The 12,289-nt window shown below is 43.1% G+C and overlaps 2 protein-coding genes across 7 annotated transcripts in view; one reads left to right on the forward strand and one right to left on the reverse strand.

Moving 5' to 3' along the window:
• Positions 1 to 2,396: 2,396 nt before the first annotated feature.
• HNRNPA1 (heterogeneous nuclear ribonucleoprotein A1) lies at positions 2,397 to 8,911 on the reverse strand. Of its 3 annotated transcripts, XR_009265639.1 has the most exons (12): positions 8,779 to 8,911; positions 8,092 to 8,208; positions 7,692 to 7,838; positions 7,345 to 7,555; positions 7,159 to 7,251; positions 6,986 to 7,078; positions 6,622 to 6,696; positions 6,267 to 6,425; positions 5,551 to 5,706; positions 5,256 to 5,321; positions 2,778 to 2,863; positions 2,397 to 2,535 (listed from the first exon to the last, which is right to left on the reverse strand). XR_009265639.1 is itself a non-coding variant. In XM_058742515.1 (11 exons), the coding sequence occupies exons 1-10, from the start codon at positions 8,791 to 8,793 to the stop codon at positions 5,266 to 5,268; spliced, it is 1,122 nt and encodes a 373-aa protein (XP_058598498.1). In that variant the 5' UTR covers positions 8,794 to 8,911; the 3' UTR covers positions 4,319 to 5,021; positions 5,256 to 5,265. The 3 variants fall into 3 exon arrangements, 2 of the variants coding, with proteins under 2 accessions (XP_058598498.1, XP_058598499.1); XM_058742515.1 differs by lacking the exons at positions 2,397 to 2,535; positions 2,778 to 2,863 and adding an exon at positions 4,319 to 5,021; XM_058742516.1 differs by lacking the exons at positions 2,397 to 2,535; positions 2,778 to 2,863; positions 6,267 to 6,425 and adding an exon at positions 4,319 to 5,021.
• A 547-nt stretch (positions 8,912 to 9,458) lies between these two features.
• CBX5 (chromobox 5) overlaps positions 9,459 to 12,289 on the forward strand; it is a 45,837-nt gene continuing 43,006 nt past the window's right edge. For 2 of the 4 annotated variants that reach the window (XM_058742522.1, XM_058742528.1), the window contains exon 1: positions 9,459 to 9,601. The gene's annotated coding sequence lies outside the window, so the exon portion shown is untranslated. The remainder of the gene's footprint in view (positions 9,602 to 12,289) is intronic. The other 2 variants (XM_058742526.1, XM_058742523.1) reach the window with 1 other exon arrangement.

The following is a 12,289-nucleotide window of genomic DNA, read 5'->3' on the forward strand; positions in this document are numbered from 1 at the left end:
TTGAAGCAGAACATGATTGAATGTCAGAATCTGGGGTACCTGGGTGGCTCAGTTGGTTAAGCATCTGACTCTGGATTTGGGCTCAGGTCATGGTCTCCCAGTTTGTGAGTTCGAGTCCCGCATTAGGCTCTGTGCAGAGCCTACTTGGGATTCTCTAGTCTCTCTCTCTCTCTGGCCCTCAGTCTCTCAAAAAGAAACATATAGAAACAAGTTTCAGAATCCATCACATCAAAATCCAAACTTTTGACATGACACCTTCATCTCCCAAGTTGGAGTCAGGTGGTTCCCCATCTTTCTAGTCATTGAATTACACCAATTACCTCGTTAGGGTATTTTACTTCTATTTACCTTTCTATTCAATTTGACTAGCTCCATTCCAACAAGGAAAACTTACTTTCAAGTTCTCATAGACAGTTGTGAGACATAAAAGGCAGTGATCAAAAGAGGTGTGGAATCCTTATGCCTATAGATTCCCAGGAACATGGTCTCTAGCCTAGGTTTAGGGAATGAAAGCAACTTAAAGCTGATTCCTAGTAGATCTTTTAAAAACAGTTTAGACAACCTGTCGACTTTGTTTTCTAAAAAAAAAAAATAGAAAACGTGGGATCTAGTTGTGAAGGGCAGAGCCTGGGATTAGCTGTTCAGAAATTGGACTAGTTCGGGGCACCTGGGTGGCTCAGTCCGTTAAGCGTCCGACTTCAGCTCAGGTCATCATCCCACACTTCATGGGTTCGAGCCTCATATCAGGCTCTGCTGACATCTCGGAGCCTGGAGCCTGCTTCAGATTTTGTGTCTCCCTCTCTCTCTGCCCCTCCCTGCTTGCACTCGGTCTCCCAAAAATAAATATTAGAAAAACAAAAACAAAAAAAACTGGATTAGTTCACCTGAGGGAACATCGGGCAGTGGTTAACCCGGAGGCAAAATCAGACCTTCATTTATTCAACACTTACTGAGCACCTGAGTTCTAGAGATACACCGGGGATGCAAACAGCTAACAGGAGAAATGCCAAGCACTCAAGATATACCGTAGTGCGGAAGACCACCACGTATGCACACAACTTGGTACGTGGCTACCCAACGCACCGAACAGGTGGAACACCCGTGGACTGTGACCTGGGTTATGTTTCAGAGATTGTAGAACTTCAACCAGGTAATTTTCCTCATCTAGAGTATGGGATTTTTTTTAACAATCTTGTATTTGTAAAACATGTAGCAAAATACACAGAACGGAAGAGGCATTAACCTCACTTTCAATAGGAACGCTTTTTGCAGTCTAGCTGGCCTGAGTTGCTAGTAACTTCATGTCACAAATTAGTTTTAAAGAGCCTGAAATGGGGAGAGGGGGAAGAGGGAGAAATCTTAAGCAGGCTCCAACACTCAGACTGACATTGACACAGGGCTTGATGCCACCATCCTCAAAGCAGGACCTGAACAAAAATGGGGATGTTTGAGCCACCCAGGCCCCCTCAAAATTCGATTCTTAAAACCGGGAAGTGAAGGCTGCCTATACATTCACAGCTCAATACCCCTCTCTTTTGCTAGGTTTAAAATTGAGGCTGGATAACCTTTTCTTTAGCATAGGGGACATTTAAGCATTTGCTAGGGGATTAAATTCTTGCGCCCAAGCTTTTGATTACCTTGGAAACACGGAGACTTCCTTCCCTTCCATACTCATCTAATCCTGGTTCCAGATATTTTAGGAGCCAGAGATAGCTGGCAATAAATACTTGCGGAGGCCACTGTAAACACCCTACTTCTAACTAGGCTAAGATTTACTCCTGCGCTCAGAGCCAGTTTTTGCTTTCACTAAACCAGGATCCTGACGGTGTAAAACTTCTATAGTAACACCTGGTATAAGAACTACTTCCAGGGGTGCCTGGGTGGCTCAGCTGGTTAAGCATCCAACTTTGGCTCAGGTCATGATCTTGCAGTTCGGTTCAAGCCCCGTCTGCTCTGGACTGCCCTCAGAGGCAGGAGCCTGCTTCAAATGGTCTCCCTCTCTCTCAAACCAATTGTTCCTCCCTAATCTCAACTCAACCTGTGGTTTTGTTTTAAAGTGTTTATGTTGTTTTACCTTTCTTTACCCACCTACATAAGGTCTTGCTTGTTCCTTTAGTTTATTTTTCAGAGCGAGACAGAGCATAAGCGGGGGAGGGGCAGACAGGGAGACACAGAATCTGAAGCAGGCTCCAAGGCTGTCTGTATAGAGCCCAGCTCAAACTCACGAACTGTGAGACCATGACCTGAGCTGAAGTCAACACCCAGACACCTGTTACTTTAAATTTAGAAGGATCCAAGGAAGAATTAGCAAGGAACAAAGGGGAAAGACTTCAACTCTGCTAAAAATTCTGATTTACCATATCATGAAAGTGAAAGAAACAAGACAGAACCAAGTTGAAATCAAAAGAAATTTTATTTAAAAAGTCCATTCATAAAACTGAATGATTAATTCAAGCTGCGGAACAGCTAACAACTACATGGTAGTGAAAATGAAGTGCAGTGGCTCAGATAAAGGTTGTCCTCATAAGGATGTTCCTGCCAAAAAAAAAAAAAAAAAAAAAAAAAAAAGTTACGAGGCATTTGCATAAGCACTTGGAAGATCCTACAATTATACTGTTCTGTTGACTGGGAACCCAGCTGCTTTAATCATTTTTTGCTGGCTATGGCCTTTTACTAGACCAGACTATGAAAGTTTTTGTTCTCAGGTACAGCTCGTCACGGTCTACTCTGGCAATACCGAGCACTCTTGGCGCCTGTTAAGTTTGTAAACAGCTTACCTTTTAGCCATAAATTTGGACAGATGAGTTTGTTTTGTTTTATATTTTTAAAGAGAGTTGATTAGCCTGGAGTAGCAGACTCCTCCCTAGAAAAGTAAACAACCTTTAGAACTAGCTTTTTGGGAGACCAAGTCCCAGCTCAGGGTAAACCCCCCACCTCCCCCTCCCCAAAAGGGTCCACCCTCCCACCCCCCAGACTTTTGGGAAGATTCTAACACATTACTTTGAGCCATCGTTTTAAGGAAATGGGTCAAAGGAAGGTAGGAAATAAAATTAAAGGGCAAAAATATATTGTCACAGAATTAAAGTGTTTACTTCCTTCATTTGGGAGCCACCAAATCTAGGGTGTCAATTTAAGAAAATTCATCTCCAGAAAAACCAAGTTCAGCTTAACTGGACTAGTTTTGGCTCAATATATGAAGGATTAATGTTAACAGAAAACTGGATTTTAGAGAACACTATATGGATGGAAGTAAAATCTGTTCTTACCTACCAGCATAGCAATAAAACCTTTTCTCCTGGTTCTGACTGCTAGTCCTAAGAGTCAGGTGTGCCTTACTCTTGTCTGCCTCCTTTCTCGCGATGGTCACTGAAACTTCACTCCCTCCTAGCTTTCATGGAGCGTGCCGTGGCCTGCCCCTGGCTTATCTGTACTCCACATACCACAAGTGTCTACTCTCAGCTGTAGAGTGTCTGAGCTCGGAGCCATTCGCGCTATGCTTGCTAGCAGTTCCTAGTAGCTGAACATCTCTCCTGGATCTTTAAAGGCATTGTCACGAATCCTGAGGTATCTGCAAACTCCCTCAATAGTTAAGGTTCCACCTGCCATTGCAAACTCAGCCAATATCAAACTCATGGAACTATCACCCATGCTTTCCCACCCACCTCCCACCCGCTCCCCCCTCCGCCCTCCTCCCCAAACTTCCAAGTAACACACCCACGAAATTGGGAGGGAACACACAATCCTAGTGATAAACAATTCTCTATGCTACCAGGTACAATGGCACTGAAATTGAGGGTACCAAAGGGAGGGCTCAAAAGAACCTATGTAACAAATAACAATGATTGGATATTAAGTGACTGTAAAAAGGCTTCAGAAATCATTTTCTATACAATTAACATTTTCGGATGGTCGTGTGATGTACCATATTTAAAGGAAAACTGCAGTTAGCGTGAATATAGTAAGTTGCCTCCCCATCTCCGCAATTTTAATGTCCAAATAGGTAATTAGTACAGTTAATCTATAGACCTCTATTAAGGACCCACCCAACCACAAAACTGCTGTTTTCCTTTAATGTAAGCCTGTTTTTGTATTAAAAAGAAGATATTCTTACTGGTGCTGGTCAGTTTAAAAAGGTCTCCCAAACACTTCTAATCTGTGGACTTATGGGGCGGCATTAGCCAGCAGCTGGTTTCTATTCTCTGGCAGAGTTTTGAACTTGAATCGTGATAGAAGCATTCAACATTATGAGGGGTAGTGGGTAGGGAAAGTCCAAAGCTCTGCCAGTCCCAAATCCATACAGTTGTCATTCCATTCAAGAGAATATTAAATCGTTTATTGATTACACATGATAATGGACGATACACAAGCTTTAATCCCATCTATAATTTTATCTGATACCATAATTCAATTTAGATATATTGCATAGGATGTGCCAACAATCATATTAATAACCAAATAAACTCCACGACTTTGCTTGGGTGACCCTTTTAACGGTGAACTCCAGGTCACAACACATTAACTGTCAGTTCAACCACACCAATGTTTGTGGAGACAACGGCTTCTGTGCCCAAGCAGGTTGCAAATAAATTTCAAATGGAACCTGGCATCACCCTGATGGAATTCTAACTTCACACTGTTGGGGTAGTTTACCAAGATGGCTTCAGAGTAGACTAACTTTACACAGCACATTTAAAAAAAGACACATTTATTCAGCGTCATGATCAGACTATTACATTTAGCAATCAACAGCATGGGTGCAAAAAAAAAAATCTACATTAAAACCCTTTGTTGGAATGCTTTACACTTTCCACAGAACAGAAACTAAAATAACCTGTTATACAATTAGTCACAAATACAGTCCTCGAGTTTTTTGCCCATACACATGAGTATTGTCTAAAACATGTCTTCTTTGTAGCAGCTAGGCCCTGCCACCACTGTGCTTGGCTGAGTTCACAAATCTGTTGTAACCTGTAGCTTCCCTGTCACTTCTCTGGCTCTCCTCTCCTGCTAAGCTTTGTTTCCTGTTGAACAATATGGAATAAAGTTGTTAATCTAAACATATTAAGACTCAAGGCTACAATCCAATAGCAAGTTTTGTTTCCCACAAATTTTGCTGATCTGAATATTAACTTAATATCCACAATTTTACTGCAATTATAATGTTAACTATGTTGCACTGCTCAGCTATATTAGGGTTACTGGATTCATTATCATTTACAAAAGTTAACTTCAAACATAAAAAGATGTTTACTTACCTGGCAGTAATTAAAACCTTCTGCCACTGCCATAGCTACTGCTGCTGCTGGAACCGCCATAGCCACCTAAGAATAGAATTTGTCCCTTTAAGCTTTGGAAGCACATAGAAACACTTTTTGTATCAGGGGCAATAAAGCCTCAGATCGGAGTTCGGGGGCACATGATTTTCCCAATCTGATTAAGTTCTTGAAAAGCTTTTAGATTGTAGCTTTTCACGGTCTACACACACCTCACCCCAAAATTACTGGACCTGGTTATGGGTACCTCACCCTCTAATAAACATATATACAATACCTTGGTTTCGTGGTTTGGCAAAGTATTGGCCTCCACCACCATAGGGGCCAGAGCTTCTGCCTCCAAAATTTCCTCCTTTCATGGGTCCAAAATTTGAAGATTGATTGTTGTAATTGCCAAAATCATTATAGCTTCCACCACCTCCAAAGTTGCTTCCTAGAAATGGAAAGAGGACCTTTATTTGTTATTTGGAGAAGATGGTTAAGTTCTGAATTCTATTTAGTGCTCAGAGCAAAAAATGTTGTGTGATCTGCTTGCCTTCCTCCCAAACTCTGGTGGCTCCAATCATCCTTTTCTGGGCAAGGCACTCAGTTGAATAACTCAATGCTTTTAATAAAATTTACCCAACTTACCATGGCACATTAGCAATATATTCTCTAGGCTTGAAAGTCTGTGCCCATCCGGGGCACTGCAAACACATGCTGGATGTATCAACTAAGTGCCTAGGATCCCAAGGGAGTTAAGACAACTAAATCCTGCTGGAAGCTAATCTAATTCTGATTAAAGACAGGACTATCCACTTATCCATCTATCTTATTTGGGAGTGAGGCGGCCCCAGCTTAAAGCTAGGAGGTAGCATTAGCAAGCCCGTTAAAAAAGAACACCATGCATTGCACCACATAATGCTTTTAAGAGCATCAAATCCCCTTATGATCAAAAACTCTAAAGAGCTAATCTAACTATTGCACCAAGTACTTGGATCACTGGATACCTACCACTACCACCGCCAAAGCCGCCTCCGCCTCCTCCGTTGTTATAGCTGTCATAGCTGCCACTCCCGCCATAGCCACTGCCCTGGTTTCCATAACCCTGTCCACCACTTCCATAGCCTCTGCTTCCTCCAGAGTAACCAGGGCCGCCTCCTCCATAACCACCTACAAGAATACAATTCTTCTCAATAAGACAAAAGTATTCAACAATCAAAACCTGTGCAAGTGTAACACCTAAAAGCCTGCTCACAGCATGCGGTTACGGTCAGAGCTGAGCTGGTCATGCACTACTTTAGCTCTACTACCCTACTCTAGAGATTCCAAAACAAACTTTTCACCTACATACCCAAGATAAACTTACCATCGTTACCAAATCCGTTATAGCCATCCCCACTGCCACCATATCCACCACCACCTCGACTGCCGCCAAAGCCACCTGGAAAAAAGTAGAGTTTCAACCACTTTCTGAGGTGTATTGGCTGCATACAAATTATACCCTTCCTAAATTCAAGTTTTCTGAAACCACCCCTGGATCACAAAAATGATTTCTATACTGAAGACTTAACCCTCCAGTAAGAAGCCCCAACACCTGGATAAAAATTAACTTTGGAAAAGCTGGCCCATAGGCACATCCACCATAGGTTGCAAGTGGACAAGTTATCTGGGGATTGTCAAATGACAAGCTTACTATTAATTTTCAGCAAACTATATATAACCACACGTACCTCGCCCACTGAAGTTTCCTCCACGGCCAAAGTTGTCATTCCCACCAAAACCACCTCCACGACCACCACCGAAGTTCCCAGAACCACTTCGACCTTGAAAGATAAGTTTGAAGTGTTAAACCTACAGATTCGAATGACTTTGTGGCCTGTAAGATCTAATTAAACAAACTCACCTCTTTGGCTGGAAGAAGCACTAGCCATCTCTTGCTTAGATAAAGCTTTCCTTACTTCACAGTTGTGGCCGTTCACAGTATGGTATTTTTGAACTAAAAAAAATTTCAAAGAGAACACAATCTCAAAGACTAGAATACAGCACGGATTTCAGAAACCTTAGCGAGTTGCATGCCCCGGAGACTTACTGACAATCTTGTCTACAGAGTCATGGTCATCAAAGGTCACAAAAGCAAAGCCTCTCTTTTTGCCACTGCCTCGGTCAGTCATGATTTCAATCACTTCAATTTTCCCATACTGTTCAAAATAATCTCTTAGATGATGTTCTTCAGTGTCTTCTTTAATGCCACCGACAAAAATCTTTTTCACAGTTAAGTGGGCACCAGGTCTTTGAGAATCCTAATGAGAAAGCCCAATTAATTTACTTCCCAATAAAACTATCCTTAATCAATACCATTAAGTTTAACATCCCCAAACGCAAAGTCCGCTTAGTGGCACAGTTTTAAATAACCGAGAAAAAAACTAGATCACTCACTTCTCTCGAGACAGCCCTCTTTGGTTCCACAACTCTTCCATCCACCTTGTGTGGCCTTGCATTCATGGCTGCATCCACCTCTTCCACAGTGGCATAGGTGACAAACCCAAAGCCTCTGGAGCGCTTGGTGTTTGGATCTCTCATTACCTGAAACGTTAATAAAATTTACTACATAATAAAACCCCAGAGACTACTGTCATTTCTACCATGAGTAAATACAAGGCCCTTCAGTTTCCCACTAAATTAACAAGGGAGCTTCTAATCAGCTAAAACCACACCTTCCCTTGCCAGGTTATTTTCAACTATAATCCCGTTAACAATCTTCACAAGTACAGTAATCACAAGATAATCCAAAGAAATCAACTCGTCCTACTGGCCTTTTGTCTCTTCTAAGTCTTACCACACAGTCCGTAAGCGTTCCCCATTGCTCAAAATGGCTCCTCAGACTCTCATCGGTTGTTTCAAAGCTCAAACCTCCAATGAAAAGCTTCCGCAGCTGTTCAGGCTCTTTGGGAGACTAGGAGTCGGGGGAAAAAATCATTACATGGGGGGGTTACAACACAAAAAAGCTTCCAGTTAGGAGAAGCAAAGCTACACGACAATGATACATAGCACTTATTGTTCCTTTGGGTCGCCGCAAGCCACGTGCTTCTCCCCATTAGGGGAGACGATATGTTGGGGGCTGGGAAGCCCCGAGCGCATGCGTCCCAACTCTCCCTCCGACGCACGCGCAACAAAAGGACGGAGCTGGAAGAATACAGAGCCAATAGAGAACTACATCTGCTCCTTAAGAAAATCGTCCCCTGATACAAGGTGAAAAAATAAAGCGAAACAAAACAATCGAATACGCATGAGGGTTTTGCCAGGAGGAACAAGCCCAGAGTGAAAACCCAAGTGTTGCAAGACGGCGGCCTCATGGCGACGACGAGGACAAAATGGCGACCCGAACTTTGGGAGGGGTAGGCCCTTGGCAGCAACGGAAGAAATGCCGAGCCAGAGCTGGCGCAAGCAGCCAAACCAAACCACATCCTACCGAATTCAGTAACGGCGAGAAAGAAAATTAGGCCGAAGAGAGCGTGTTACTCACCTCTGACTTAGACATGACGGCGGTGGGAGGGGAGACTTTCACGATGCTTACTCGGCGGCGTCCACGGGCAGAAAGGAGTAATCTAACGAACGTATCTGCCAGCCTACCTTCGGCCTCGCTTTTTTATCCCGCCTCCTCGCTTTAGGCATTGGTAGACTCCGCCCCTGAGTATCTCTGATTGGATATTTGCAGTAGCTGCCCCCCTGCTATTGGTCTGTAGTGCCGCATTGCTGTGTAACGTCATCCGTTTGGGCGTTCTACGCAGTCTCCACCCCTTAGTGTTCATTGGTTCCTGAACAATATTACTTTTAGCCAGTGTGATTGGCTCGCCAACCAATCATTCATATTTGAATGTATCTAAGGTATTTAAATAATTTTTCAGTCCTTCGCGCCCCGAAATTACGCTCAACTCACTTGGCAAAACATGATTAACACTATGTATTAGGAAAGAAGTTATGAAGTGACTGTTTTCTTTCTTTTTTTGCAACGACCGCCCACTAAGCGCATGTGTAGTAAAATGGCGAGTTTACGCAAGCGCATTAAGAAGTTCCGCTGGGCGCTTGGAACACGTGAAATGGCGGGCGGGAGACAGCGGCGAATCTACAGCGCTTGCGTAGTGGCGGGAGTTGTGCCTCGTTTTGCGCAGGCGTAATGGGCGGAGAAAGGGTACGGTCCCAGGATTGGTCGCGCAGGCGCAGGGAAGGATCCGTTTTGGCGGGCGGTTGGCGTTGCGCAGAAGGCGGCGGCGGCACTGTCTTGTGGTCCTGCCTCACCACAGAGGAACAGGGAAGACGTTTGCGTGAGTGATCGGTGTCGATTCCGGGTAAGTGACGGATAGTCTTGCCTACCCATACGAGGTCTTGAACTGACTCCAATTGGGCCCGTTATTGTGTGAAATGAATGGACCGCGGGGTGGGGGCTCGTGAAGGGGGAGCGGTGGGTCCGGCCAACCAATGGAAGAACAGGGGCGGGATGTTTTATTCCTGTAAGTTCTGTGGCGCTGTGCAGCCGGAGGGCTTGACTGGCTTGTGTTTAGGCCAATTGGGTCCGCCCTTAGCTGCCGACTGATCGGTCCTTGGGCCATCGGAATGTGGGAGGCGGGTTTCCCGCTCCTGAGCAGCGGCTCCCTGAGCCAATGAGCACGGAGCGCGCGGTAGGTTGGGCTCATCCAAGAGGCAGCGGATTGACTCCAATGGGGAATGCGGGAGGCGGACGGTTAAATGGATGGACCAAATTTGGAGCCAGTAGACGGATAGCCTACGGGAAGCGCTCGGGCAGGTCGTCCAATCAGCGGTCCAGAAGAGGGAGGTCTTAACGTTAGAGGTTGTGAAGAAGGAGATTCAATGCCCGTGATGGCGCGGCAGCGCATATTTTATCCACTGCGACTTCTCTAACGAATCCTTTAGGCCTCCGTCCCATACACCTTTCTTGTAGGGAAACTATAAGTTCTGTCCCCACACTTTTGGTTTTGAGGGGAGCAAGGTAGGTCTTTGGGACCTCGCTTCTTTAGGAAGACTGACTTGAAATGTTAGAGCCCGTAGGATAAATCTATACTGTCGTGGAAAGGCACCCGAGAAAAATCTGCATCGTGAAGCACCTTTCCACGGACAAATGGGTATTTGTAAATCCATAGAAAAAGTTTTGGAAGGCTACATACCGAAGTGTGTTACCTCTATAGACAGAGTGGGATCTAGGCAGGTTGGTGTCTGCTGTTTAAGCCTTTTTAGGGATCGTAATTTGTGATTAAATAAAGATTAGATTAAAAAAGTCAACTTTTGTGTTTCTAGTCATAATCACGGGCTTCTCACAGCCTCTTTTATCCTTACACCTCGATAGAGTTGTTTTTCCCCTAAGAACTAAGGTGATCCTCAGTATAAAAATACAAATATTAAAAAGGTAACTTTTGTTTGACTACTTAGTACCTGCTAGAGAGGCTAAGCTAAGCGCCTTACAAGCATTATTCATGTCTCAGTGCCTTTATCTTTGTCTCTGACGCCTCCCCCCCCCCCCCCCCATGTAGATCTTTCTTTACACCACTAAAGAGTTTCTAAGCTCTCTTTCTTCTCTTCCTTTGAGGATGTCTGGATTTTGATAAGGAAGTTGCTTAACAAGGGGGATATTTAGGGTGTTAGAGACAGGACTCATCCATCACCTGGATTATTCCATTGCCTTTTGATTATATTTCCTTCAAAATATTTATTTTACAGGAGCTGTAATCACCTGTTGGTAATGCCCAGTCAGCTGATTTGAAGATGTTTCAGTAAAATAGTGACATTTTCATTACATAATGGCCATGTAAGAATCGCTCTGTTGTTGTTCACTGATGTATTTAAGGTTAATAGAAGTACTGTTAATAAGTTCAACTACATATGAAGTACACTTCTGATTAGAGACCTTTGTGACATTGTACAAAAGAAAGTTTAGCTGCCCAGAGGAGAGAGTCTCTGACACTTGGCAAGAAGATAAATTTATTTCATATTTGGTTGTAAACTGTAGGTATGCTAATTATGCACTTTTTTCTGCTTAGTTTATAAAGAAAGATACAGATTAAGGTTATCTATGTCTATTTTATTTAGGTTTAAAAGGAATACCATCTTGATCTATTACAGGGTTTCTTGACCTCAGCATGTTGACATTTTGAGCCAACAAATGCATCTCACCTCATCCGTCACCTCCATTTGTGACTATCAAAATGTCTCCACACATTGCCAGATGTCCTGGGGTTGTTGGTGGTAGTGATGCAAAATCTTCCTCAGTTGAAAACCTTTGATTTAGGGGTGCCTGGCTGATTTGGTTGGAGGAGCATATGCTCCTGATATTAGGGTCGTGACTTTGAGCCCCAAATTGGGTGTAGAGATTACTAAAAAATAAAGAAACTTTAAAAAAAAAAACCCACGTTGATTTAAAATGATATGCTGGGAGCTGGGACTGGCTCAGTGGAGGAACATGTGACTATTGATCTCAGGATCATAGGTTCCAGCCCCAACTTGGGTGTAGAGATTACTTTAAAAAATAAAAATAAATAAAATGATAGATGCTGAAATTATCTTGTCAAAATCTTTCATTTTAATAATTGGAAATTAGACGAAGAAGACCGGTAAAGTGTTTAGAAAATAGTCTTTGGTGAATGGATCACTAAATCCTAATGGATATCTCTTCATATGTAGAGTGATCTTTGTTCCATTGGATAAAAGGACAATTTCATTAAATTTTTACCATTTCTGGAAGTTTAAACACGATTGCATCCAGTGTTTGTTTGGCTTCCTAAAATATTAGCAAATATTTTTTGGAAGAAGGTGGACCTTGCATTAGATGCTTCTTAGATTTTTGCCTGCTTTAAGCCTCTTTCCTTTACTGAATTCTTTTGGATCAGAGAGTTTTACCCTGACCCTGTACACATATTGAAATAGGCTTTACTATATAAATACACGTGCAAAGCACTTTGGTATTTTCTCATCTGCAGTACACGATTTCATTTTCTTAGAAATACAGGTCAGTTTCTGCTGATTTC

The sequence above is a fragment of the Neofelis nebulosa genome, chromosome 8 (genome assembly GCF_028018385.1).
Source record: "Neofelis nebulosa isolate mNeoNeb1 chromosome 8, mNeoNeb1.pri, whole genome shotgun sequence".
In the NCBI taxonomy this organism is placed as follows: domain Eukaryota; kingdom Metazoa; phylum Chordata; class Mammalia; order Carnivora; family Felidae; genus Neofelis; species Neofelis nebulosa.

Bases quoted from the DNA above. Each gene is read 5' to 3' on its own strand.
- HNRNPA1 (XM_058742515.1), bottom strand. The intron at 7,839-8,091 runs GTAAGACTTAGA...TTAACGTTTCAG, and splicing joins GAACGCTTACGGACTGTGTG to GTAATGAGAGATCCAAACAC. The intron at 6,697-6,985 runs GTACGTGTGGTT...ACTTTTTTCCAG, and splicing joins AGGAAACTTCAGTGGGCGAG to GTGGCTTTGGCGGCAGTCGA.